This window comes from Panthera onca, chromosome C1, assembly GCF_046562875.1.
Source record: "Panthera onca isolate mPanOnc1 chromosome C1, mPanOnc1 haplotype 2, whole genome shotgun sequence".
In the NCBI taxonomy this organism is placed as follows: Eukaryota; Metazoa; Chordata; class Mammalia; order Carnivora; family Felidae; genus Panthera; species Panthera onca.
This window is the reverse complement of record NC_138346.1, coordinates 206,998,813-207,025,564: the sequence shown is the minus strand read 5'-3', so window position 1 is coordinate 207,025,564 and position 26,752 is coordinate 206,998,813. Positions and strand designations below refer to the sequence as shown.

General features: G+C 44.5%; 1 protein-coding gene across 2 annotated transcripts in view; it reads left to right on the top strand.

Annotated features, from left to right (window-relative positions):
• Positions 1-1,425: 1,425 nt before the first annotated feature.
• OTUD3 (OTU deubiquitinase 3) overlaps positions 1,426-26,752 on the top strand; it is a 30,420-nt gene continuing 5,093 nt past the window's right edge. Inside the window, exons 1-8 of one of the 2 annotated variants that reach the window (XM_078452295.2) lie at positions 1,426-1,790; positions 10,157-10,305; positions 14,608-14,720; positions 18,935-19,057; positions 23,475-23,606; positions 24,070-24,166; positions 25,612-25,796; positions 26,554-26,675. In XM_078452295.2, the coding sequence (XP_078308421.1) occupies positions 1,570-1,790; positions 10,157-10,305; positions 14,608-14,720; positions 18,935-19,057; positions 23,475-23,606; positions 24,070-24,166; positions 25,612-25,796; positions 26,554-26,646 (1,113 nt within the window). In that variant the 5' untranslated portion in view covers positions 1,426-1,569 and the 3' untranslated portion in view covers positions 26,647-26,675. The remainder of the gene's footprint in view (positions 1,791-10,156; positions 10,306-14,607; positions 14,721-18,934; positions 19,058-23,474; positions 23,607-24,069; positions 24,167-25,611; positions 25,797-26,553; positions 26,676-26,752) is intronic. The other variant, XM_078452294.2, reaches the window with a different exon arrangement.

Genomic DNA, 26,752 nt, shown 5'->3' with positions numbered 1-26,752 from the left:
GTCATGCAGTATTGTAATTGTGCTGTGTTCTTACCTATATGTCCCACTGGAATCTGGGCTGAGGGCAATTGCCCCGTCTGGTTTCGGGGTTATGCTGGGCACCTAGCACAGGGTCTGCGATGAGAGTTACTGATCCAAGATAAATACAGGTGCTGGTTCCCACTGGGCTTGCGGATGCTGCTTTTGGCCATGGCCCAAGAAGAACCTGTAGGTAGAGAAGACAATTATTAAGGGCAGAAGCATTAGGAACATTCCGAGGGATGGCAAGATTGGTTTAGGGGGCCAAGAGGAGGAGAAGGCAGTACCATGACTATGGGAAGGGAGAGAGATGGAGCTTAGATGAGGGAGGAGAGGGGGGTTAAGATAAGTAGACAAGGAGACCATTAGACTGAGGTGGCTGTAACACCTTATAACCACAGAAGTGAACGCAAACCCAAACCGAAGCCAGAGTCAATGAGCTGGATTCTCAAATGAAACTTAAGAACGAAGCACAGTCAAATAGGTTTTCCCAAATAAGTCAAGCGCTTATGCTACAACCAAGCAAATAATTTCCTTGCTTAGCTTCCTGTCTTCTCTATAAAATCCTCTCCTCTAGGTCCTGTTGGAGGAGCGCCCCCAACCACCTTTGGATTGGCACTGCTTGATTCCGATGCCAATGATGTATGCTCAAACAAACCCTCAAAATGTTGGTATACCTCAGTTTGCCTTTTTACAAAGGGATTACTGCAGGGGAGAGGAGGTTACAGAGGGATTAGGTTCCAGAGTAGGTGGGTGTGAATGACAGCGACCAACTATCCTGGTTCGCCCAGGACTGTCCTGGCTTTAAAACTGAAAGCCTCGCATCCCAGGGAACCCAAGGCAAACCTAGGGACAGGGAGGGGTCGGGGAGGTCACCCTCGAGTGGAGTCAACATTACCCTAGTTGCCAGAAGTTTTGGACGAGGGCAACTTCTCCCTTGAGTTATGAGGATGGTAGAGAGGTAGAGAAGGGAAGGATCAAATAAAGTGTATGGGCTTTGGAACAGGGCAAAGCTCCGCTTCCTCGATGTGTGATCGTGTTGAAATTACTTACCCTCTCAGGCCCAGTTTCCCGTAGTATGGGGATACTTAAACAAGACTGAGCCACGTGAATGCGCCTACTCCAACTGTGGGCTCATGCGTAGCGTTAAATTTTTAAATTCCTTTCTCTCCTCACTTTTGCCGCTGCCCTCATCTCTCACTTTTCAACCCTCCCTTTCTCTCCCTTAACCTTTCCTTGCTTCGTTCTCCGGGGCCAGACGCTCCTCAGTCAGCACCACCCACCACCAGGGGGAAGAGCGGAGCCAATAAAGACGGGTGCCCCTCTAGCTCTCCGAGGCGAGCTCTCTATGGTGCCGCGCGGGGAGGGGGGGCGGGGGCGGGGCGGGGTTACGTCACGTGACCCGGGTGCCCGGCGCCCGCGCAGGCGCGGTGGCCGCGTCGCCGTCGCCGGGCTCCGTCGCCGCGTCGTTTCGCTGCCTTGACACCTGAGACGGCCGCCCGGCGGTCCTGCGGCTTTCCGTCTTGCCGCTGCGGGCCGCGAACCGCGGCCATGTCCCGAAAGCAGGCGGCGAAGGGCCGACCGGGCAGCGGCAGCCGGAAAGCTGAGGCCGAGCGCAAGCGGGACGAGCGGGCGGCGCGCCGGGCCCTGGCCAAAGAGCGGCGGAACCGGCCGGAGTCCGGCGGCGGCGGCGGCTGCGAGGAGGAGTTCGTCAGCTTCGCCAACCAGCTGCAGGCCCTGGGGCTGAAGCTGCGGGAGGTGCCGGGGGACGGGTGAGGCGGGCCCGGGAGCGCGGGAGGCGGCGCCGGGGGACGCGCCGGGCATGGCCACCGTCGCCCGCTCTCGTCCAGTCATTCATTCAGGCGGCGCCGGGCGCCACCGCTTCCCAGTGCGGGGGGTCCGGTGGCGGGCGAGGCGGCGAGGCCCCTCCCCTCGGGACGCTCGAGTAATCCCCAGTTGCCCTAATGGTGGCAGAGGCCACGAGGAAGCTGTGAAGTGGTCCTAAGAGGCAGCACTGGAGCAGGTGTCCTTTAGATCGGTGCCCGGGAAGGCCTCTGAGAGGTGACATTTAAGCTGAGACCTGGAGGCATGAGATGGAGCCCGTCCCTCGAGGAGCAGGACAGCACGTAGGGCCGTCAGAAAGATGCTGAGACACGGAGAAAGAGGCGAAGCCCCACGTGGTATAACGCTTTGCCCCTTTTGAGTTCTTACTGTTCGGTGTTGCCCTCCTTTTACACTCGGGAAATTAGGTCTGTGAGGGCCTGCTGTTTACTGAGCAGAAGGTGACTTCTCTAATTCTAACTTCCACGGGCCTCACTTTCTCCTCTGATGCTTACCCCAGCTTGCTTGGGGGCTTAGACCAGAATCTAGGGCCAGCTTTTTTAGGGAACACAGGCTAAATAAGTGGGGTGGGAGGGAGAAAGTGGGGAAAGGGAAGGGGCTATGGATCCAGGAGCATGGATGGCAGAAGGAAAAAGGTAGGGGAGAGGGGGAGGAGAACAGCTAGCATCCTCATTGCAGGGGTAGGTGAGAGGGAGTCTGGTTACCGGATTATGTCACTCTGGAAGAGACAGTATTAATAACAGCCTAGCTGTTCTTGTCCTTCCCATCATTTGAGGGCTCAGAGAGGGCGGAGGGAGGAATAAGATGGAATTAAAGGCTGTGTAGAAGTGCCTGACCTGTTAAGCATGGGAACGAGGGAAGAGAGTGTTTTTTTGGATTTCACATTACATTGTGGCTCATTAATCAAGACTATGAATTGACCCTAATTTATGTATCCCACCTTTCCTACATATGCTCGATGCTTAGACACTTGGCTTTAGACCTCGGTTGCATTTGACTCACCACCACCTAGCATAGTGCCAGGTACATAGAGGGCACTCAGTGCAGTTCTGTCGTATGAATGAATGATAAAAATACCACGGAGGCCCACTAGACCCTCAGCTGGGCGTCTCACAAGGGCATTTCCCCCCTCCCTTCTTTCCTTCCACCCTCCGTCCGCCTGTCCCTTCCTAACTTCCAGAGCAGGGGAGAGGGGCAGAGGGAGGGAGGGAGGGAAGGAGAGGGAGGGAGAGAGAAAGAATCTTAAGCAGGTTTCACATTCAGCCTGGAGCCGGACGGAGGGCTCGATCCCATGACTCCAGGATCATGACCTGAGCTGAAAAATCAAGAGTCGGATGCTCACCGACTGAGCCAGCCAAGTGCCCCTCAAAGGAACATTCTCTCAGTGGAGTCACTACAACTGAAGTCCTGCTTTGCCGTGTCTTGCTTTTAGTCTAGTGCCTGGATTTCACCAAATACAGTTTATTAACTCTTCTGGGCCTTACTTATCCCAATCCAACTCACAAGCACAAGACACTGCTGTATAAACCAGATGCCAGGAGACTATTTTACACTGGGATTGGGGTGGGACTGTTCCTTGCATGGAACTGCATTGTTGGTGTCTGTTATAGTGGACATATTCTCAGTGTCAGGGTGTCCAGGGCACCGAAGTTCTCAACACAGGGTTGCTTAGGAGTAGAAATTGCAGCACAGCGAATTGTAAAATCTCGAGGGAGCTTTCATAATGCCATGGGAAACTTTGGGGGTACTACCTCTACTCTGCCCCGCCCCCACGAGAACATACTTGTTTAGTTAACTCAGCAAACGTTGGTTGAACAAGGTGCTGGGAATCCATTGCTGACTAAAATACTGAAGGAGTTCACAGCCTGGTAAGAGATAAATACATTAGTGGGCTCAAACATTTTGGTCTAGGGATCCCTTTACACTCTTCAAAATTACCCAGAACTCCAAAGAGCTTTGTTTATGGGTCATAACTGTCCACATTTACTGTATTTGAAACTAAAATGAAAATTAGAAACAAGAATACACAAACACACATTCCCTTAACTGTCAGAGTGATAACCTCATGTATCAGGGAGCCTCTGGAAATCTTCACTGTACAGTTGTGAGAGAATGAGAGCGAAAAAGATAAGTCACACCCTAGTTTTGAACTCAAGAATACCTTGAAGGGGTCTCAGAGATACGCCCCCCCCCCCCCCCCCCAAACTGGGCCACACTTTGAGAATGGATAATATAAATCAAGTCCAGTTTGGTGTATTTTTAAATTTTTTTTTAACGTTTACTTATTATCAAGAGACAGAACGTGAACAGGGGAGGGGCAGAGAGAGAAGGAGACACAGAATCTGAAGCCGGTTCCAGGCTCTGAGCTGTCAGCACAGAGCCCCACGCGGGGCTTGAACCCACAAACCGCGAGATCATGACCTGAGCCGAAGTCGGACGCTTAACCGACTGAGCCCCCCAGGCGCCCGAGTTTGATCTATTTTTAACAGTGACTGGTTATAGTACTGTTGAGCAGGAAGTGGCCAGCACTCCCTGAAGGGATCAGGAAGGCCTTTTCATTCATTCAGCAAATGTTTATTGCAACTTACACTGTGCTAGATGCCTCTCCGAGGAGGTCCTACTCAGACTGGGTCATGAAGGACCAGTAGGAATGTGCCAAGAGAACACTTCAGGCTGAAGAGTAATGTATGTAAAGGTACAGGAGCACGTTATTTTTGAGACATATAAAGTTGTTTAGGATGACAGAGTATCAGGTTACAAAGTAGAACAGTGGCAGCGAGACTGCAGAGGCCAGCTTGCCGGGAATGTTCGTGTCGCTCCCTTCCGAGGCCCCTGTTCTTGAGACAATGTTAGATAAGATGATAATGATAATTCCCTCTGTGTGAGTTCCAGGAAGCTCCCCGCTTTCTGTTCACAAATTCTTCCCATGGGTACCATGAGATGGACTGTGGTCGGCCCTCTGGTATTGTGACGCTTTTGGAGATGGTGATGACAGCCTTTATCACCGTGCAATGGGTGGCGTTTCCTGTGTGTGGGATGGGTTAGTAGGCATCAATAGAGTCTGTATTCATATTCATTGGATACTCTTGGTGAAACAGAATAAAGCTATGGTAATATTAAAAAGTCAATAGCCTCCACTCTTCCATTCTAGTCCGATTCCAATATTGAGTAGCCTGACATAGCATCTCGCTATGGAGGCATAATCGTAGATAGTATGGTACTTACAGCATCCTCGAACCTCTGAGTGCTTGGGGACACATTAGCCGGTGTCCTTTAATGTAGCCTTTACGTGAGTTGAGTCAATTTAGCAGAGTAATCACAGAGCTATTTATAGGGTTTTGTAATGCATCATGGGCTGCCTTCATATTTGTCGTGTTGTATGGACCCACATAAATTAGGTTGTTTCAAAACAAGAAAGAAATATTTTAACCTTGGTGTTGTCCTTAAAAACATGATTGGCTCTAGTGTGAAAAGAATCTCTAATTGGATTAGGCAGTACAATAGCATCTCTCTGAACTGTATCCACTCGCATCTACTGAATGTTGCCCTAAATTACATTACTAATTAGTAGTGTTCTAAAATTAAAACATGAAAGAATCACTAATTTTAGCCATTTATCTCTGTCCTAAACAAGTTATTTTATTTTTTTTAGTTACAAAAATTTTTTTTAATGTTTATTTATTTTTGAGAGAGAGAGAGGGAGAGAGTGAGAGACAGAGGGTGAGCATGGGAGGGGCAGAGAGAGAGGGAGACACAGAATCCGAAGCAGGCTCCAGGCTCCGAGCTGTCAGCACCAGAGCTCGATGCGGGACTCAACCCCACTAACTGTGAGATCATGACCTGAGCCGAAGTTGGACACTTCACCAACTCAGCCACTCAGGCACCCCACAAGTTATTTTATTTTTCTAATTTTTATTTTGTTTTTATAATCCTAGGATTTTAGTGATGGAAGGATCTTCACACATCATCTTGTGTAATTATCCATTGGTACCTGCATCCCCTGCACAGCAGCTCTGTGTCTAGCTCAGTGCTTTTCAGCTGTGGTGGCACAATAGAATCACTTTGGGAACTTTGGGAAAAATACAGTGTCTGAGCTCTCCTAGATCAGCTATTAAAGAATTTCAGGCACTGGGGCCTGGTTATTGGTAACCTTTAACATGTCCATAGGTGATTCTGATGTGCAGCCGTAATTGCAAACCACTGATTTGGAGTCTAGATTCTAGGCTAGTGTTTCTCAAGCTTTAGAATGCAACAGAATCATTTGGGGGAGCTAAATTGGTAGACTGCCCCAGAATGTCTCACTCAGTAGGCCTGGGGTGAGGCCTGAGAATTTTCATTGCAAATAAGTTTTTAAGTAGTCAGAGATAACACTTTTGAGAATCAGTGATCTAGACCAGTGCTTGTCCAATAGAAATAAAACAAGCCACTATGTAATTAAAAAATTTTCCATTAGCCGTGTTAAAAAAAGTAAAAAGAAATAGGTGAAACTAATTTTAATATATATATTTAAGCCACTATTTGTTCAAATATTATAATCCATCAACGTGTAATCACTATAAATATTTTAAATGAGATATTTTATGTCTTTAAAATACTATTAAAAAATCCAGTGTCTTAACAACACATCTCAGTTTCGATTAACCACATTTCAAGTACTCAGTGGTTACACGTGGCTATTGGCTATGTTTTGTACAGCACATAAATGTAGGCAATTCCTGAGGATTGCCAACAGATAAAAATTTACAAGATCTTTGGTTTATAGTCTGTTTCCATAGAGCTAAAACAAAGTTTCCTCTCATTTACCCCAATCTGTGTCTTTGGAACTCCCATGTTTTAGTTTAGTCTTATTGTACAGACACAGCATCCCTTTCATCATGACACATAGTTGGAGGTGGCTCTCATGTCCCCTTGAGCCTTCTTTAGGCTAAACATCACTAGTTGTTTATGCTTTTCATATTATGAATGAAGTTTAAAGCCACTTCTCATCTGAACATGTCTCTCTTAAAATGTGGTAACGACAAATCATGTGTAGTACTCTGGCAGTAGTCTGACCTCAAAGAAGACTACAAAACCTGCCCCTCCACCCCACTCTGCCCTTTCTGAACATTTACTACTCTTATTGCAGCCTAGAAGGCCATTGTAGTTCTTTCGATGGCCAGAGACACAGAAACAATATTGTCTCATACTCAACTACTGAGCTCAACTACTGAACCCAGAACTCTTCCATGCTACTGAATGTAATTGCTTATTTTTGGGAACTCAAATGCAAGGCTTTCCATGTATTCTGATAGTGCAGTGGTTCTCAAGCAGAGATGGTTTCGATGCCCCCCCCCCCCACCCCCCCGGGGACATTTGGCAATGTCTGGAGACAGTTCCGGTTGTCACAAGTGACAGGGAGGGAGGCGGTGGTGGTGCTACTGGGATCGAGTGGGTAGAGGCGAAGGATGCTCCTAAACACCTTACAGCATACAGGACGACCCCCCACAACACAGAAGTGTCCTAAAGTTCAGTAGTGTGGGGTGGAGAAGCCCTGCTGGAGGGTAACGGGGGAGGGTGTGGGCTCAGGAAGCAGTGGGGATCTTCTCGAGGGCCTTCGGGTTCTGGTTGCACTGTTCTTATGGCTATCATGAGTGCCCTTGCTGGGCCCCCGAGGGTACCTATTACACTCACTATATAGCGTTTGCTCACTTTTCCCGTGTCACCAGAAAAGGAAGTGATTTGTCTACCTTGATTTTTCCTTTCGACTATTTATTTGTAGTCAATTCAAGTGAATATAGAAAAAAAATACAGAAATACGTTTAACAGGTACTGCTAATTCCACTATCTAGGGATAACCACAGCTAACATTTTGGTGCCTGGGTTTGAATCCTGGGTCTGCCATCTACTGGTTTTGTGACCATGGATAAGTTACCCTAGAGGGATAGTATCGGGACCCGTCCCATAGAGTTGTGAAGACCAACCACATCTAATGCATGTGCTGTTTAGAACAGTCCCTGGCACATCGTAAGAGCACTTTAAAAGATGGTTTCAGGTGTTCTTCTTTGTATACATTCGTGTGTATTTCTGTGTCTGCCTATATAGTGTGTAGATGAACTTGGTCAAGCTCATGCAGTGTGCCTAAGCCTATTTTTTTGGCTTATGTGGAGAACACTTGCCCGTATTACTGAAAGTTCTTAGAAAGCCTGTTACTTTCTGTAGAATACCATGAACTTAATGTAAAATAACTAAATGCGTAATTTTGTGCTGAATCACACCTCTTAAACTAGATTCAAGAATAGACTGACTAGAGGTGGCAGGTAGCAATGGTTTAAAGAAGTTTGAGAAACACTTAAAATTGAAAACGTTTCATCCATTACCTTCCTTTATTTTCCTGTGTGTGAAAATATCTTAGCAACAGACACTTCAGGGTAGTGTATAGAAATGGCTGTATTCCAGTCTGTTCTAGAATCTTGCCCCAAATTGACGCATAGTTTCTTGGTTTCCAGTTTATGGAATCTGCATTCTTTACATTCTCTTCTTCCCCTTTGCAAATATATATATATATATATGTGTGTGTGTGTGTGTGTGTGTGTGTATATGTGTATATATATGTGTATATATAAATATGTGTACATATGTGTATATATGTATATATATACGTGTGTATATATATACACACGTATATATACGTGTGTGTATATATATACACACATATATACACGTGTATATATGTGTGTATATATATACACACATATATACACACGTATATATACGTGTGTGTATATATATACACTATACACACGTATGTATATATATATCACACGTGTGTATATATATACACATATATACGTGTGTATATATACACACACGTGTACTATATATATATATACACACACACATGTAGGTGTGTATATATATATATACGTACATGTGTGTGTATATATATATACACACGTATATATATGTACGTATACATATATACGTATATACATATACGTGTATGTATATATGTATATACATATATTTGTATGTATACGTATATATGTATAAACATCCTTACACGTTTGAAGAAATTCCTGCCTTCTCTATAGCTTTCCGTTGAAAATTCACTTTTCTGAATTGAAAACAAAAAACCTCTTTCTCCTACACATTTAGGTCTGAAGTTCTAAAGTGATGAGTTTCTATTTTGTGATTAGACTATCCTAGATCTTCATTTGGAAGAGTAAACAGTTTGGTGCGAGACTGGGCAACAGTTTGGCTTCTGAATGGCTTATTTCCTTAGTTTTAAGGATACTAGATTGTGGTTGTCTCACTTCAGTTTCTGTGTATCTGGGCTCTGTGTTTGTGATACAGTTTGGAACTTTAGAAGCCTTTGAGGGGTTTCCAAGTAAAGATAGCTCTTAAAGTTTATTACCAGCATCTTAATTAAAAAAAAATTTTTTTTAATGTTTTTATTTATTTTTGAGACAGAGACAGAGCATGAGCAGGGGAGGGGCAGAGAGAGAGGGAGACATGGAATCGGAAGCAGGCTGCAGGCTCTGAGCTGTCAGCACAGAGCCCGACGCGGGGCTCGAACTCACGGACTGTGAGATCATGACCTGAGCTGAATTTGGGCGCTTAACCGACGGAGCCACCCAGGCGCCCCCCAGCATCTTAATTTTAGAAGCAAACAGTGTGTTTTAAAGTTTCCATTTGGCGGGAATAGCATTGTGGCTCCCTGGATGGCAGGAGAGGAGCCAGGGAGGGGAGTGTCGTTGCACAGCACAGCTGTGTGTTGTCCTCATTTTCTCCACTGTGTTTGTAGCACTCAGACGGGATGTAGAGTTCAATTGCTTATACCGGGAACTTGACAGGTTGCTATCTTTTGGGTACTCTTTGTTAGATGAATGATTAGTTAGCCTGGAGCTTGTTTCAGAAAAGAAGCACTAGAGCCAATGTCTTATTTTGGAAGGGGCCTAGGAATCCCAGTCCTTGGGTGTGGAATGGCCTGGAATGTCTGGACCCTGCCTTGAGGCGGGTAGCGTATCACCACCACCTCCAGGTGTTGAAGCAGCTGAGGCCCCGGGAGTCGAATGTCTCCTGAGTCAGCCGGCTGGTAAGTGGGGAACGAGGTCCGAGTTTGTTGCTTCTCAAGAAGGTAATGTGCTTGAATGCCTGCCCTAGTGCTCTGCACACAGCCTTTGGGAAGAACCCTGCACTGTCAGAGTTGAGGCTTTATCTCCGTGTGAAGGATTTCCGTGGATGGCCTGGCCATCTGAGTGTCAGATGAACTTAGTTCATTTTTAAAAGGTCTTGACCGACATTTTTGTTTTGATAGCAATTGCCTGTTCAGAGCACTTGGCGATCAATTGGAGGGACACTCCCGAAACCATCTCAGGCACCGACAAGAGACCGTGGACTACATGATAAAGCAGCGGGAAGATTTTGAACCCTTTGTAGAAGATGACATTCCTTTTGAGAAACATGGTAGGTTCACCGTGGGACACTGGATCCTCCAGGAGTAATGCTTTGGGTAGTTAAATCCATCAGCGTTCCCCGCCCTCCCAGCCAGGGGTTTGATGACATAAAATACGGCATTCATTTATGCAACGAGTATTTGTTTGTTTGCTCTGTAATAGGCAGCATGCTAGGCAGTTGGGAACTAGTAGGTTTAGGCGTATGTACCTTTAATAAAAATGATGATGTTAATTAACCTGAAAAGTTGTTTATGACTTCTTATTCATTGGGGGGTAAAAGCCGACTATAAAATATATGTAGACTGATCTTAGTTTTAAAAGGTATACACACTAGGAAACACACTAGGAAAAGTGGACAGATACTAACATTTTATGGTTGTTGATGCTTGGCTTCACTTATTTTCCACTTATTTTCCACTTATTTTCCACTCACTTTCAACAGCTTCTATAAAGGAAAGGTAATAATAATACCTAACTTAACAGGGTTTTTGTAAAGCTTAAATTAGGCAATACGGTTAAAATAAGTTCTTAATAAATGTCAGCCATCTGGGGATGGTGGGACTAGGACTATTTTAAATGATCTTCTGCATGTTTTTCTGATTTTTTAAAAATGACCGTGTATTAATTTCTCATCAAAAACCCAGACATAACCACTCTTCTTTGAGGCAAGTGAGTTAGCGATTTAAATCAGTTTCTTAATATGCTCAAATCTAGTAGGAAAGTACATATGAGCTTTTAAACTTTAAGGATCTACTAAACTAGGTGTTGATATATTTAGTGTTTTACAGCTAACATTTTCATCACACGGTCAGAGTCTTATCTGTCCCGTATGAGGAGACAGAATCGTTCTGTGTTTTAGGGAGCTAAGTCTGGAAACCATGACAAGAATGGATGGAGAGAGACTGAGGAGGAGGAGGAGTTGGAAGGCTCTCCGCATGGGCCCAATGAAAGCAGAAGAGGGTCTCCACCAAGGCAGCTACTGGGGATAACGAGTAGGGTCCAGACCGAGACCCGGTTTGGCAGTGTGGCTGACAGGTCTCATCGGAGGTGGGGAGGAGGGGAGAAGGAGGAGACCAAGGTGATTCTGAAGTTTCTGCTTGGGGAATGGCTAAGTAGCTGGAGGCTTAGCCAGATAGAAGACAGCAGGAGGAGGACCTTTGGGAGGGAAACTATCCATGACCCCAAAGCCTTTCTCATTCCTCACTAGCGAAGGGCTCATTCACTAGGTACCAGCAACAAAAGAGACACAGCAGCAGACTCCCCCTCCCCTCCTGCCCCCGCCCTTACCCCCATGAGTAGTTCGTACTCATGAGTAGTTTGACCGAGTTCTGACAGTTCCTCTCCCTGGCTCACCTTTGGGCCTAGCAGGTACCAGTTTACCAGACGGTCACCTGTTTGCAAGTGTGGGTTTGTGGGGCAAGGTTTGTAGTTGAGCGTTATAGAAAATGACTTGTGTCATTAGTCCGATTAAAATAATCATTTTGGATGAAGAGAGTTTTTGGTTGGTGACTCAAAATTCCACTCTGAATACCTTCAGCAAAGGTCACGTGGTAGTTTGGGGGGTGTGGCAGGACAAGGAACTCAAACCCATCAGTTGCCAGCGTGACAGTGACTACAGATGTCCAACGGGAAGGTGTGTTTTTGAAATGCCACTGTGTTTGCCTGATGGTTGGTCGGTGCCCTGGAAGGATCTGACATCACAGGAGTTGAGAGGTGGCTCTGATTGCCACAGCAGAGAATGGAAACCGAGAAGTCTGCACTTGGCATTTACATGTCGGTTGGAGACTATACTTACTGTTACGTGTTTTTAATGCCTGTCTACCTTTTTATGCTGTGAGATTCTTGAGGGACAGGGACTGTGTCTGTCCCCCGCTTGGTAGGCACTCAGAAGATCTTTGTTAAGTGAATAAGTGAATGGTTCACTTAACTCTTCAGGGCTTGGTTACCCTTGCCGGTGGCTGTATTTTTTAGGACTGTTCCTTTCCTTCAGACTCTGGCTTCTCCAACTGTACAGAGACCTCCTCTCCCTCTCTCTTCATACCCCGTCATCCATTACTACCTCAGTGTTTTTTCTTTCACTACTTCAACCTTGTAAAATCAAGCCTCTGTGGCCATTTGCCTAGATTTCTTCAATACTTTTTGGACTGGTTTCATTGCCTCTTGACCCCTTGAGTTTGTTTTCCACACTGCAGCCAGAGTGGTGATCTGAATGTATTTATTTATTTATTCATTTATTTATTTATTTATATGAAATTTATTGTCAAATTGGTTTCCATACAACACCCAGTGCTCCTCCCAGCAGGTGCCCTCCTCAGTACCCATCACCCACCCTCCCCTCCCTCCCACTCCCCATCAACCCTCAGTTTGTTCTCAGTTTTTAAGAGTCTCTTATGGTTTGCTTCCCTCCCTCTCTAACTTTTTTTTTTCCCCTTCCCCTCCCCCATGGTCTTCTGTCAAGTTTCTCAGGATCCACATAAGAATGAAAACATATGGTATCTGCCTTTCTCTGCATGACTTATTTCACTTAGCATAACACTCTCCAGTTCCATCCACGTTGCGACAAATGGCCAGATCTCATTCTTTCTCATTGCCAAGTAGTATTCCATTGTGTATATAAACCGCAATTTCTTTATCCATTCGTCAGTTGATGGACATTTAGGCTCTTTCCAGAATTTGGCTGTTGTTGAAAGTGCTGCTTTAAACACTGGGGTCCAAGTGCCCCTATGCATCAGCACTCCTGTATTCCTGGGGTAAATTCCCAGCAGTGCTATTGCTGGGTCATAGGGTAGATCTGTTTACATCTTTCCCCTAGCTTAAACCTGGGGGCAGCTCCCCACTGACCGAAGGATGAAGTCCAGACTCTTCAGCTCTTCTTGTTTCTCTACCCTCGTCTCTTGCTGTTGCCACTGTGTCTTCTGCTTCCCCCACCCCTCTGTCCCCCCGCCGCTCAGCAGTGTGAGTTCCTGCCATACCGTACAGCATGCAAGCTCATTCTCTGTCTCTGTCTCCGTCTCCGTCTCTCTCGGCTCTGCTTGGAACATGATCCCTTCCTCTTCTGTCTCCTGCTTGCCGTTTGGAAATCAGTGCGGTCGTGTCAGCTGAGAAGCTTATCTGATACCCTTACCTCCCCCTCCCACTACCAGACGGGCTTGAGGTCCCCATCTGGAGTTAGCCAAGCGGCAGGGTTTGAGGGCACGGTCTTCCACAAGATACCAACTGAAAATCTGGGGTGTCCAAAAACCACCCTGAGGTTCGATGGTTTGTTGGAAAGACTCAGAGAACTCAGTGAAGGTGATTGTACTCACAGTTACAGTTTATTACAGGGAAAGGATGCAGATCAAAATTAGCCAAGGGGTAGAGTCTGGGAAGGTTAGACAGTCACAGAATATTTATTGTCAACCAGGGAACTCGCACAAATTTCCGTGGTTGGATTATTGGGGCTTCATTATGTAGATATTATTGATTGATTGCCCGAGAATCCAGCTTCCAGTCCCTCCGGTCTTCCTAATACCGCGCGGCCAGAGAGGCCCACCATGTGTCACCTCGTGAGCGCAAACTGTCAAGTGTGGCTAAGGGACCCATCCTTCTCGCACTTGGGACATTTCAAGGGTTAAGAGGTTTATTACCCAGTTGCCAGGGACAAAGGCCAGATCTCTCTGGTAAGGCCAAAGTCTTTACCACACATCCCTTTCCTGTGGCACTTACGCAGTAGTGCCTGTCTTCTTATTTGACTCCCCGCTGGCTGTAGACTCCTTGAGCTCAGACCGTGACAGGCTGCGTCATGGAGTGGCCAAGAGCCAGGTCTTGGAGTCAGACCGCCTGGGATGAGATAGCTCTGCCATGTCCTGGCTCTGTGACCTTATGCACAGTTACAAACTTCTCTGAGCCTTGGTTTCCTTATCTGTAAGATGATGGATAATCTCTTTCAGAGAGTTTTGAGTAATAAACCAGAGGCGAGTGGAGGAGACGTGCTTACTACGTAATAAGCACTCATCAACGCAGATTTAAGATTACTCTGGTTCTCGTTGCATTTCCGGTGTCTTTCGGAGCTAGGGATGTAGGAGGCATTCCATAAGTATTTAATGGAGGAAGAAAGGAATCCGTTCTTTATGAATGACTGGTTCTCTCCCGAGTAGCACTCGATGTGCTCCTGTCCGACCGGCTGAGGTCCTAGATTCTGACAAAGCTGATGGACTTCTCAAATGTATACTTTGTCTTTTACCATTTGGAACTGAAGAAATAGCAAAGCAGGTTTGCATTTGGATCTTTCCGTTATAAAGGCTTCATTTTTCTTTCTTCTGTTTCTTTGCAGTGGCCAGTTTGGCAAAGCCTGGCACATTTGCTGGCAATGACGCGATTGTGGCCTTTGCAAGAAATCATCAGTTGAATGTGGTGATTCATCAGCTTAATGCCCCTTTGTGGCAGGTGGGTCGCCTATTGAGGGATTTATCTTAAGCTCTTATTTATAAATTCGCTTTGGGGGTGTCCTGCGATGGTGCAGCAGGGTCACTTGGACCGCAGGCTTAACCAAGATGGGAAGCTCCCGGTGGCTTGGACTTAAACCCCGGGCCATGTACAAATGGAGTCCGAAGTATAATTCAGGGACCTTTAAAATATCATTCAGCAAAGGTGATGGGGATGATGCACATGTTGTGATGAGCACCAGCTCATCAAGTGTCGGATCGCTAAGTTGTACGCGTGAAACTAATATCACGCTGTATGTTAACCAACTGGAATTTGAATTAAAACTAAAAAAAATAACCATACATGTGTATGTGAGAGAGAGAGAGAGAGAGAGGGAGATACATATATATAATTCAGCAGTCAGTTAACTGGGTAGTTTGAGGGTAGAGAGCCTAATGTGGAAATACTTTAGATGACTTTGTTAAAAATATTAAAGGGGAGGTCGAGAGGATTAGTGCAGACACGTTCTGGTTTGGAGTATGCCTATTCCACGTGTATGTTTTGTTTTTTGGGTGGAGGGAAACACAAACCAGATGTACTCAATAAGCCTTGCTAACAGGGTTCTGAACAACAGAATTTATTTCATGGCTTAGGGCGTCAACCTCTGTTTCTGTGCTCTGCTCAGGCATGCGTAACGGTTTTAATAGTTTTTCGACGGCAGATAAGATTTTATGACAAGTGTTCAAGATGGCCTCCCCACCCCTGTTGTGAAGTACCTGTCCATTCAACTGTTTTCACTTTTCTTTACCTTTGGTATCCTAAATTAACCTCACCTCCCCCAAACTGTCCATCGGACCACACATTCAAGTATGGAAGGTCACAGGTCGGGGGGAAAGGGTCTCCAGGCTACCACCCTCTTGTGCTTGCCCCTCGCATTCAGGCTGCTTCTTTCACTTTGCGGCTCAGCTCCTAAAGACGGTGCCTAGGACTTCTGTCAGTCCTCCTTCCCGCCACTCCCCCATTTCTAACCGTTCCTTTTTTAATTAGCTGAAACATATTAATCATAGAGAACGGTGACATTTCAGAAAAGCCCGTCAGGCAAAAATCACCCAGAGTCACATTATCCAGAGATCATCGTGATGACTGTTAATATGTTAGGCGTTCACATAAACTCTGAAAAAAAGCTGAAAACATTCATACTTAACCGACAAGAGACGTGTCACCATGGTTTTAAACATATTTTAAGCACCTCTGTTAAAAAAAAAAATTACAAAAAGAAAGCACCTCTGCACATGGAGTCATGTCCATATGCACGTTTACACAGTCACGTATCGCTGTATGTTATTCGTCTCATAAAGGCAATGGTGACTTTTTTTCTCATTTGTTTCCATAGACCACCTGCACGCATATATTCCTCTGAAAGTGCTTATTTCTAGCCTCTGCTCGTTAAAAATACAGTTTATAGAGATACAATATATGGGTAGCAGAATTCACCCTTCTCTAGTGTGTACTTCAGGTGTTTTGACAGACACAGGTCCCACTGTCAACGTATGGTGGAACATTTCCGCCAGCCTAAAAAGTCTCCTTATGCCCCTTTGCGGTCACCCGTTCCCTCTCCCCATTCCTAATGCCACTAATCTACGTCTTGTCGTTTTGCCTTTCCAGAATGTCGTACAAATGGAAGCAGATAGTCTTTTGTGTCTGTCGTGATATTCTTTAATGAAATTATGTTACAACAAAGTAAATTAGACACTCCGTGGATTGGTGCAGGATGCAGTGAGCAGGAGGGAGCCGGTGACTGTAGGTGTCGTTTTTGGGGGGCGGTGTTGTAAGATGTACCGACCCCAGGGAACGCTCTCATATTTTGTGAGCCTCTCTCTTTCTAGGGAGGGTCTTTGAGCCAAGAATACTGGTTATGGCCTTTGTTGTCCCAAGTTTTGGTCATGAAAGTTTTACTATTCAGCAGAAGTCACTGAAATCATTTGAATATTTGAAACATTTGAATAATGACCCTATTCTTGGAGAAAAATATTCTGTGCCAACTTGGGAACCACACAGCCTGCCTTTCCCTCCATTGATAACTATTTTTTAAAGTTTTTAAATTATGTAGGTGGTTGTAGAAGATAATTCTGCATAGTTAAAATTGTATTTCCAAATACATTTCTGTAGTGTTCTTTCTCATGGATTGCTAAACATTGAAAGTATATATATATATATATTTTTGGGGTAGGGGGGAGAGTGTGTGTGTGTGAGCAGGGGAGGGCCAGAGGGGAGGGAAAGAGAATCTTAGGCAGGCTGCAGGTTCCACGCTCAGCACGGAGCCCGATGTGGGGCTCGAACTCATGAACCATGAGGTCACGACCTGAGCTGAAATCAGGAGTCGGATGCTTGGGGCACCTGGATGGCTCAGCGGGTTGAGTGTCCGACTCCCTGATTTCAGCTGAGGTCGTGACCTCATAGTTCGTGAGTTTGAGCCCCACATGCTACTGGTGTCAGCTGTCAGCCCAGAGCCCACTTCGTATCTGTCCCCCTCACCCTCTGCCCCTTCCCCACTTGTGCTCTCTCTCTCAAAAAAATAAAACATCAAAAAAAAAAAAAAAAGTCAGACGCTTAACCAACCGAGCCACCCAGGCGCCCCGAAATATATATTTTTTTTTTTTTTAATTTTTTTTTTTTTTCAACGTTTTTTATTTTATTTTTGGGACAGAGAGAGACAGAGCATGAACAGGGGAGGGGCAGAGAGAGAGGGAGACAAAGAATCGGAAACAGGCTCCAGGCTCCGAGCCATCAGCCCAGAGCCTGATGCGGGGCTCGAACTCACAGACCGCGAGATCGTGACCTGGCTGAAGTCGGAGGCTTAACCGACTGCGCCACCCAGGCGCCCCCCGAAATATATTTTTAAAATAAGTATATTTGCTGTATGATGGAGCTCTGTGCTGGATCTCCCCCATCTTCTGCCTCCCCAGTGAGGCATCTTCTACCGTTTAAGAATTGAAACTGCGTTGGTTGCTACTGTCTTGGGTAGGAGCTCTCGCGTCAATAACGAGTGGGCTCGCACTCACGCCATGGAGGTGCTGAAGCCTGCGTGTTCTCCTGGTGTCCAAAGGAGCTTAGGCTTCTGTGAACCATAGAGGGTGTGTAGCATAGAAAGTGATACATAAACGTAACGTAGTATCTTACTACCTGTGACTTCCAGTAAAAACAAGAAGGAGGTGCTGATGTTTTGGAGTTTTAACAAAGAAACAGTTACTGGGCTCTTTAGGGGCCGGATTCCGAAAAACTTGAGAGTTTCGGTGGAGGTGGTGGTTTTCTGGGGGGCATACCCGGGCTGGACCGTCACCCCATTCTTGTCCGGCTGTGCTCCATGGGAACATTCACAAAAGACTGCCTTGGGAGTAATGCCTTCAGGGTTGGGCGCGGTGGTAGTACAGCTGGACTACGTACAATTTTGTTTCGAAATTGATTTCAGCGGGAGATTTGGGGGTTTGTTCTTGTTAATGTTTCTTAGTATGTGGTTGATGGAAGATGCTATTTTTGTTTGAATGATGGGTAGATGTACTGTGAAGCCAATAAAACCTAAATGTCTGGTCCCTCATTTTTATGGTCCCCTTTCAAGGTCTTGGGATGAGTGCTAGCAATTTAATATTTGTAATTTTGTATTCTTTTTCTCAGAGCCCCAAGTTGTTTGAGCTTCAAGCTCAACAAATCTGCATCCTGGAACAACCCTGCCATCCTGGAAGGGGCCTGTGCATTTGAGGGGCTGATGGGTGCCCACCCCCACCCCCCAAACTTGACCTTATTTAACTTCATTGTAAATTTGCCCGACTTTTGATTATGTGTTTTCCTATGGATGTATTTCTGTATAGTTACCTATTAAGCACATGGAAGCATACTTACATGGCCACATGGGTAGGAGAAAAGAGAATTCAGAAATTGCCTAAGCATTTTTTTTTTTTTTTTTTAGAGAAGGTCTTTCCTTTATTTTTTCCCCACACATTAAATCAGAGGCTAAAAACGGGCCCACAGTCCAGGTGTGTAGCACTAAATCTCTTGTTGCAGTCACATACCTGTTCTTCCGGTCCAGCCCTCTGGCACATCCTGGGCATACCCTGAATTCGTGTCTGCATAGAGCCTATTGGCTAGCCTTCCTAGACAATCCAGGTGGCGTTTCTCTCCCCCAGTAGACACCTTCCCCATCCTCGCTGGCATCCCTGTCCCCTTTCTTTTGCCTGCAGATTCGTGGCACCGAGAAGAGCAGCGTGCGGGAGTTACACATCGCGTATCGGTGCGGAGAGCACTATGACAGCGTTCGGAGGCTCAATGACAATTCGGAAGCTCCTGCCCATCTCCAGACTGATGTGAGTGAGGCCTCCGTGTTCTTTTGTATTCTCAGCCCTGGTGAACTGGGGCAGGAGCTGCGTATCCTGCGGCTAAAACCAGGGATGTTTTGTGGCAAGTTGTCTTTAAGAATCTGTGGGCTCGACCTAAATGTCCATCAACTGATGAATGGATAAAGAAATTGTGGTTTATATACACAATGGAATACTACGTGGCAATGAGAAAAAATGAAATATGGCCTTTTGTAGCAACATGGATGGAACTGGAGAGTGTGATGCTAAGTGAAATAAGCCATACAGAGAAAGACAGATACCATATGGTTTCACTCTTATGTGGATCCTGAGAAACATAACAGAAACCCATGGGGGAGGGGAAGGGAAAAAAAAAAAAAAAGAGGTTAGAGTGGGAGAGAGCCAAAGCATAAGAGACTGTTAAAAACTGAGAACAAACTGAGGGTTGATGGGGGGTGGGAGGGAGGGCAGGGTAGGTGATGGGTATTGAGGAGGGCACCTTTTGGGATGAGCACTGGGTGTTGTATGGAAACCAATTTGACAGTAAATTTCATATATTAAAAAAAAAAAAAAAAAAAAGAATCTGTGGGCTCGATTAAAAAAAATTCTTTCTTCAGCTCCAGTGAGATTGATAGATAAAATTATTGGTCATTCTTCTGCTTTCCCTAATAGTCTTTGGTGGCTAGGATTGCATAAAATAGAATTTATATACAATTCTGAAATTACTTTTGTGACTTAAAATTAATCCATGCAGGGGCGCCTGGGTGGCTCAGTTGGTTAAGTGTCCAACTTTGGCTCAGGTCATGGTCTCATGGTTCGTGGATTTTAAAGCCCACACATCAGGCTCTCTGCTCTCAGTGCAGAGCCTGCTTTGGAACCTCTGTCCCCTCTGTTTCTGCCCTCCCCCTGCTTGTTTTCTCTCTCTCTCTCTCTCTGTCAAAAATAAAAATAAAACTTAAAAAAAAATTAATCTATGCTTCATATCTGAAGTTTGGAAAGTATAGAAAAAGTGAAGAAAATAAAAAGTGCACAGGGTCAACCACAATGGCACAATTTTTGTTACTGTTCTGGTGTTTTAGATATAGCTGTGTTTCCTTTCCCACTCTGTTCAATTAACATGATTCCATGAGGCTCTTCTCACATTATCACATGCTTTCTTTGTAATTTTAAAACATAAAGTGAAATCGCTCTTGCAGCGTTGTTCCCTTGCCCGAACGCAACCCGTATTATCCGTAGGTCATAAAATCTCCTGGAGATATTTTCCCCATGAAGCAAACGTGTGCGTGCACGTGCACATATTTGGCTTTTGCTGTCTTTCCACGCACTCTGCCCCCGATTGTAAGCATCCTACACGTACTGTTGTGCGCGGTGCTTTTCAAACGGAAGGTATCTTGGAGTCTCACTCAACAGCAGTGCATAAGGAGCTTGCTAAACCGTGTTCAGTGGCCACACGGCATTCTGCTGCGTGGATGCACTGTCACGTGTTTGACCAGTCCCTTTGGCGGACTTTTAGACGGTTTTCACACTTTCGCTTTTAGAAGGAACATGTGGTGCCTTATATATACGTCTTTTCATGCTTGTGCGAGTCCATGTGTGGGATAAATTCCTAGAAGGTCCTCACTGCATCAGAGGACGTGTGTATTTATAATCGTGACAGGTATTGTGCAGGCTTTACCAGTTTGCACTCCCACTCTCCGCCTCTCCCTGCGTCTTCGCCAGCACAGCGTATCACATCTGCGAACCTCTGTCAGTTCCGTGGAAAGGATTGTTTTCCTAACAGTTTTAACTTGTGCTTCTCTTATTAGTGAGTTTATGCATCTTTCCCTGGGTTTGCAACCTATTTGTATTTCCTTTTTTTCATGAACTGTATTCATTTTCTTTGCCCACTTTTTTCCCTATTCAGGTTTGTTTTTTTTGTTTTTTTTTTGTTTTTTTGTTTTTTTTTTTAGTGATTTTTAGGAGCCTTTATAAATTAGGGAAATTAGCCCCTGTCTGTGGCATGAGTTGCCAGTATTTTTTCACAGTCTGTCATTTGTCTTTTTATTCTTTCCCCACTGGTCTTTGCAGTGATGAAGTTTTAGATTTTTATGAGGTTAAATTAATCAAGGTTTTTGTTTCTGTTTTTTTTTTTAACATGTCTTCTGGGTTTAGGGGTCATGATTAGGAATGTCTTTCCTACTCCGAGGTTAAAGAGAATTTTCCCATAGTTTATTTTAGTACTTTTGTGGTTTAATTTTTTCAAAAAAAAATTATACCTTGTCTCTCTTTGGAATTTATATTCATATAAATGTGTGAAGGTAGGGATCCAACTTTATGTTTTCCCTTGTGGTTACCTAATTGTACTCCAACCATTTATTTATTATATATCTTTTCCCCATTGACTTAAAGCGCCCCTTTTCTCATCTATAAAATTCTCTGTTTCTGGATGTAGATTCTGTTCCACTGGTTTCTTTGTTCATGTGTGTGTTGTTTTGATTAAGAGTATATTTTAAAATCTGGTGGAATTTTTCACTTTCTTTCTTTATAATTTCTGCATATTCTTGTTTTTTTGTTTTATATATGAATATTAGAATAAGGTTGTCATGTTAAAAAGAAGTCCTGTTGCCTTTATTTTTATTGGGCTCTCATTAACAGATTAACTTCAGGAAAAATTGACATCTTCGTGGTGTTGAGTCATTCTGGCCAAGAACCTAACAAGCTTTTTTTTTTTTTTTTTTTTTTTAATGTTTATTTATTTTTGAGAGACAGAATGCGAGTGGGTCGGGGCAGAGAGAGAGGGAGGCACAGAATCTGAAGCAGGCTCCAGGCTCTGAGCTGTCAGCACAGAGCCTGACACAGTACTCAAACCCAGATGAGCCTCAAATTCATGACCTAAGCCAAAGTTGGATGCCAAACTGACTAAACCACCCAAGCGCCCCTCTCTGATTCTTTTTTTTTTAAATGATGGCCATCCTACCAGGTGTGCAGTGCTATCTCATGGTTTTGATTTGCATTTCTCTAATGACTAATGATGTTGAACATCTTTTCATGTGTTTGTTGACCATCCATATCTTTGGAGAAATGTCTGTTCAGGTCCTTTGCCCATGCTTTAATTGTGATGTTTGTGTTTTTGTTGTTGAATTATAGGAGTTCTTTATATATTCTGGATACTAGATTCTTATAAATCTATGATTTGCCAAAATTCTTTCTGTCTGTGGTAGTTTTTGGTCGATTCTTTTCTTTTATATATATATTTTAGGTATAGAATTATATTATCTGCAAATAAGGATAATCTTTCTTATTTCTTTTCAGTTTTATACTTCTATTTTTTGGGGGTGGGGGGGACTAATTTCATCTGCTCTTATTTCCAAAATATTGTTAAATAATAGTGGTAGTGAAATCTTTGTGTTCTTTACTTTCATGGAAATTAAGCATCATTGTATGGATTTACCATGGTTATTTAATGATACCTACACCATGAAGCCCTCAGGTTGTTTCTGGTTATTCGCTGTTCGCGGCACTGTGGTGAGCACTCTTACATAAATCCTTAAATCCTTACTACAGTTGACATTATTTGACATCACTTCCTTTGGATAAATTTCAAAGACGATACACATCGCCAAGTTGTTTGGGTATAATTTTATAATTTTATAGTAGATCACTTTTTATTGTGAAGAATGTACTGCACACTGCGAGATTCTCCTACTTTTCCATGCAAACAAGTAGAAATTTGTCCTTCCCTATTTCCCATCTCTCTGTGTTAATAGGAAGCAAAGGAAGAAGGTGATCGGGCAGCCACGGAGGAATGATTTTAGCTTTTCTGAAATAAGCTTAGGTCATAAAAGCCTCGTGGATACCAAGTGAACTGCTCTCTGTGTCTTTAGAAGTTGGATCGGCAGGTTCCCTGGAGTGGGCTGGTGTGCACGTGGTGTAGGTGAGGCTGGATGAGTTGTGCTCACCTGTGACTGCGGCTGGGACAGGAACTTCACACCAGCGCTTGCTGGTGATCAGATGGGGCCTAGGGACACAGATGAGAGATGCATGTCTGTTTCTTCCAGACAACTTGTCCTGCTGCAAAGGCTCATCGGGTGAACTTCTGTCACTAGGCTCCCGGCTCTGGAAGTGGACAGACACAAATGTGTGCTGTTCGAGCCGGCAGTCCTTACCAGAATGTTGGTATCCAGAAACTACGTAGGAGCTCTAATGCCATTCGTACTGAACCCTTAATCTTGGGCCTTTCTTTTTCATACTTCTCTTGTGGTCTGGAATCTCAGTGTCTGGCTGAAATTGAGCCTCGTCACTGCTATTCCCCTAAGATTGTTCCTGGGATCTTTTCCTCATAAATATTTACTAGGATGATTTTGAGATTAGAGTGTCTTCCTGTGTTGAAGATTCTGAATGTAATTTGCTGGTGTTCCATGATCGTTACTCTTTGCATTTCCTTTAGTTTCAGATGCTCCATCAAGATGAATCAGATAAAAGGGAAAAGGTGAAGACGAAGGGAGGTGACCTCGACGATGACCTGAGAGATGAAGTAGAAGATGCCGTCCAGAAAGTCTGCACCGCGACTGGGTGTTCAGTCAGTGTCTTTGTCCTGCAGTAATGGCGGCTAAACACGCACTGCCGGGCCTGGTTCACCTGCCAGTCTCATAGAGCCGGCCTAGCGTGCCGACACCTGAGGGGCCAAAATAGGTTCATGACCTGTAGGTTCATGGCCTGATTAGGTTCAGTGCCAAGAGCTGTTTATTCATTTTTCTCTTGTTTGCTACACTTTACCCAGTAATACTGCTCAGAATCCTAAGAAGTATGTGGATTTTTTTTTTCTCTGACCAGTGTTTATGCTAGTAAAAGTGCAGTTTTCTAAAGGAATTCATTTATATTAAAGGGTTATTTCTGGTGGCCAGCTTTATTGAAAATTAAGACCTTTTTTAAATGGAAAAGGTCTTCAGACCATGCCTCAGGTCTCACCGTTACGTCACTTTGTGTATGCGGTCGGTGGAAGGACGTGCCCAGTCCTAAGTGTTCCTTTGTTTCTTGGATAGGATTTTAACCTGATAGTCCAGAACCTGGAAGCTGAAAATTATAATATTGAATCTGCAATAATTGCCATGCTTCAGATGAACCAGGGGAAAAGAAATAGTAAGTCCATGATTGATATTTATAAGCTTTCAAGCTCATTACATTGGTGATTTTCCAAACATTTAATTTTAATCAAGTCACAGGTGGTAATTATACTGTCATCTGTTCATTCACCAGCAGTTGTTTATTGAGCACTTTCTACACGTGGGCACGATTTACTAGGTCCTAGCCCTGCATCAGGGAGAAGGTAATCTGGGGTCCAGGCGGGGATGGGGGTGAGAAGTAAATAAACTGGTATAATAAACAGATCGGAGTGGTGTGGGTGCAGGGTCCCAGGGGAATGCGTGAAAAGGCCACTTAACCCCGTCGTGGCGGGATGCACAGTGTCAGGAAGACTTTGTTCTTTTCGAAAGAAGAATCCCTTATGAAACCAAAATGATAACTGAAATAGAATGGAAAGAAAAATTAGTTACTTTTCTGATGGAAATATTTAGATTACTACCATCTATCAACTGGTGATAAATCAGAATTTTTTTTTTTTTTACTTGAACTGGGTTTAAGTCTGTGACTCAGAAGAAGGAAGAAAGGATGTGGAGTCTCACTGTTTCTTCACGTTAATTGCTTAAAATGATTTCAATGCATATTGCCAGATACGTGCCAGATACTGTTCCTAGCAGTACAGCCGTCTGTGTGATTGGATATTTTATCATCCTCTTTGTATATTTGCTGTGCTTTCTTAGAAAGCCGTAAGTAACTCGGTCTTTGCGACGTTACGACAGTCGTGTGTGGTGCCTGTGCGTGTAGTGTGGTGTGTGCTTGACGTGTGGCTGAGACCAAGGAATTAAAGTTTGAACTTTATATAACTTTAATTAATTGTAATTGAATTTTATTTTTTTAAGTGTTTTAAAATTTTTATTTTATTTATTTTGATACAGAGAGAGTGACAGAGAGAGTGAGCAGGGGAGGGGCAGGGGCGGAGAGAGAGAATCCCAAGCAGGCTCCATGCACTAGCACGGAGTCCTTACGTGGGGCTCGAACCCACAAACTGTGAGATCATGACCTGAGCAGAAACCAAGAGTCCGATGCTTAACCAACTGAGGCACCCAGGCACCCCTAATTAATTTTAATTTAAATGGCTACAAGTGGCTGGTGGCCGCTGTATGGGACAGCACAGGTTTAGAGCCTGTTTCCTTTCTGGTTTTTGGGTGCAAATGAAAGCTTTCCCCCTAAAAACACATGTTAAAAAGTGGCTTAATCTAGTAAAACACTGTGCAGGTGGGAAGCCAATGATAAGGCTGGCTAGCAGGTTATTTTTAAATTTATCTTCCACATATTACCAATTATTTCCCCCCTGTATTCCCCATTGTATTGATATTAGAATTTTGCTTCAAGGAAACTTGCTCTCCACACGCAGGTAATTTTGGAGTCATTTAACAGTGTACATTGTTACGCGTTGTGTAATGATCTCAGGTTTGTGATTTTAATAAAAGGTCTTTCTTTGGAAGATGCAGAGGAGAACCTAGACTCCAGCGGCCGCGTGCCCAAGCCATGCGACCCTTTATGGGAGGAAGGTGGCAGTGGCACGAGAATCTTTGGAAATCAGGGCTTGACTGAAGGCAGGACTGAAAACAGTAAGGAGCGGGCCAGCCCGAGTGAAGACAACAAAGCAAATAAAAACCAACTCCCTAAGGTATGAAAAATGGGGCTGCATGGGCAGAGGGTGGGCTGCTGTCGTGCAGGGGCAGGGGCAGGAGCCCAGAGCTCATGTTAGTGTTTTCTTTTGATTTTTAAAAAGTAGTCATTGTAGAAAACAGGGGTGGGAGCATAAGGGTATATCAAGAAGCAGAACGAGGACCTTGCTTGTCCGGTTTGGTATGTGTGGGCATTAGAGGTATACCCTGAAATCCTACTCTGTGTGTGCGCCTACAGCCTGCCTTCCCTGCACGGTGTCACTGTGTGCCTGCATGCTTCCGTGGTAACCCACGTTGTAAGATTCCCTTAAATGCTGTCATCTTTAGTGGAAAACTCGGTGTATAAATCTTTGTATTTTGCATTACTATTTGTGTGTGTGTGTGTGTGTGTGTGTGTGTGTGTGTAGAGTTCCAGAAGAGGAATGGACAGGTTAAAGGGTATGGATATTTGAATCTTTTTAAGGCTTTTTGATGAATTGTCAAATGCTTCCCAAAAGGGTGGTACATCCCCCTCCTGCAAGTAGTATATGGCACCATTCTTTTTACTGAATTTGGAATTTATTTTAAAGACTCCCACCAAGCAGTTCCGAGCTCAAAACGCAACATAATGTAAAAAGCCACAGGCAGAGGTAAAGATGCACTAAGCTTCTGAGGATTCTGTGAGGATTCCCTGGGGCGTTAAATTATGTAGAGAAAGGTGTCCGATGGCATGTCTGAGCGTCAGCTCGTGCAGGGACCAGGGTTACTCTTTCTTAGGTCACTGTGAATTGGATGAGGAGGATAATGGAATTGATTTCATTTGCCAGCTCAGCGAGGGGACAGAAACTTCAATGGAAATTTGAGCAGTGATGGGAAATATGTCAGTTCTGGTCTGATCGGTGGGTTTTCTGTGTTCTTGCTGAGAGGCGGTGTGTGCCCCCTCTCTCCATCAGTCAGCCCCGTGTCTGCCTTCGGC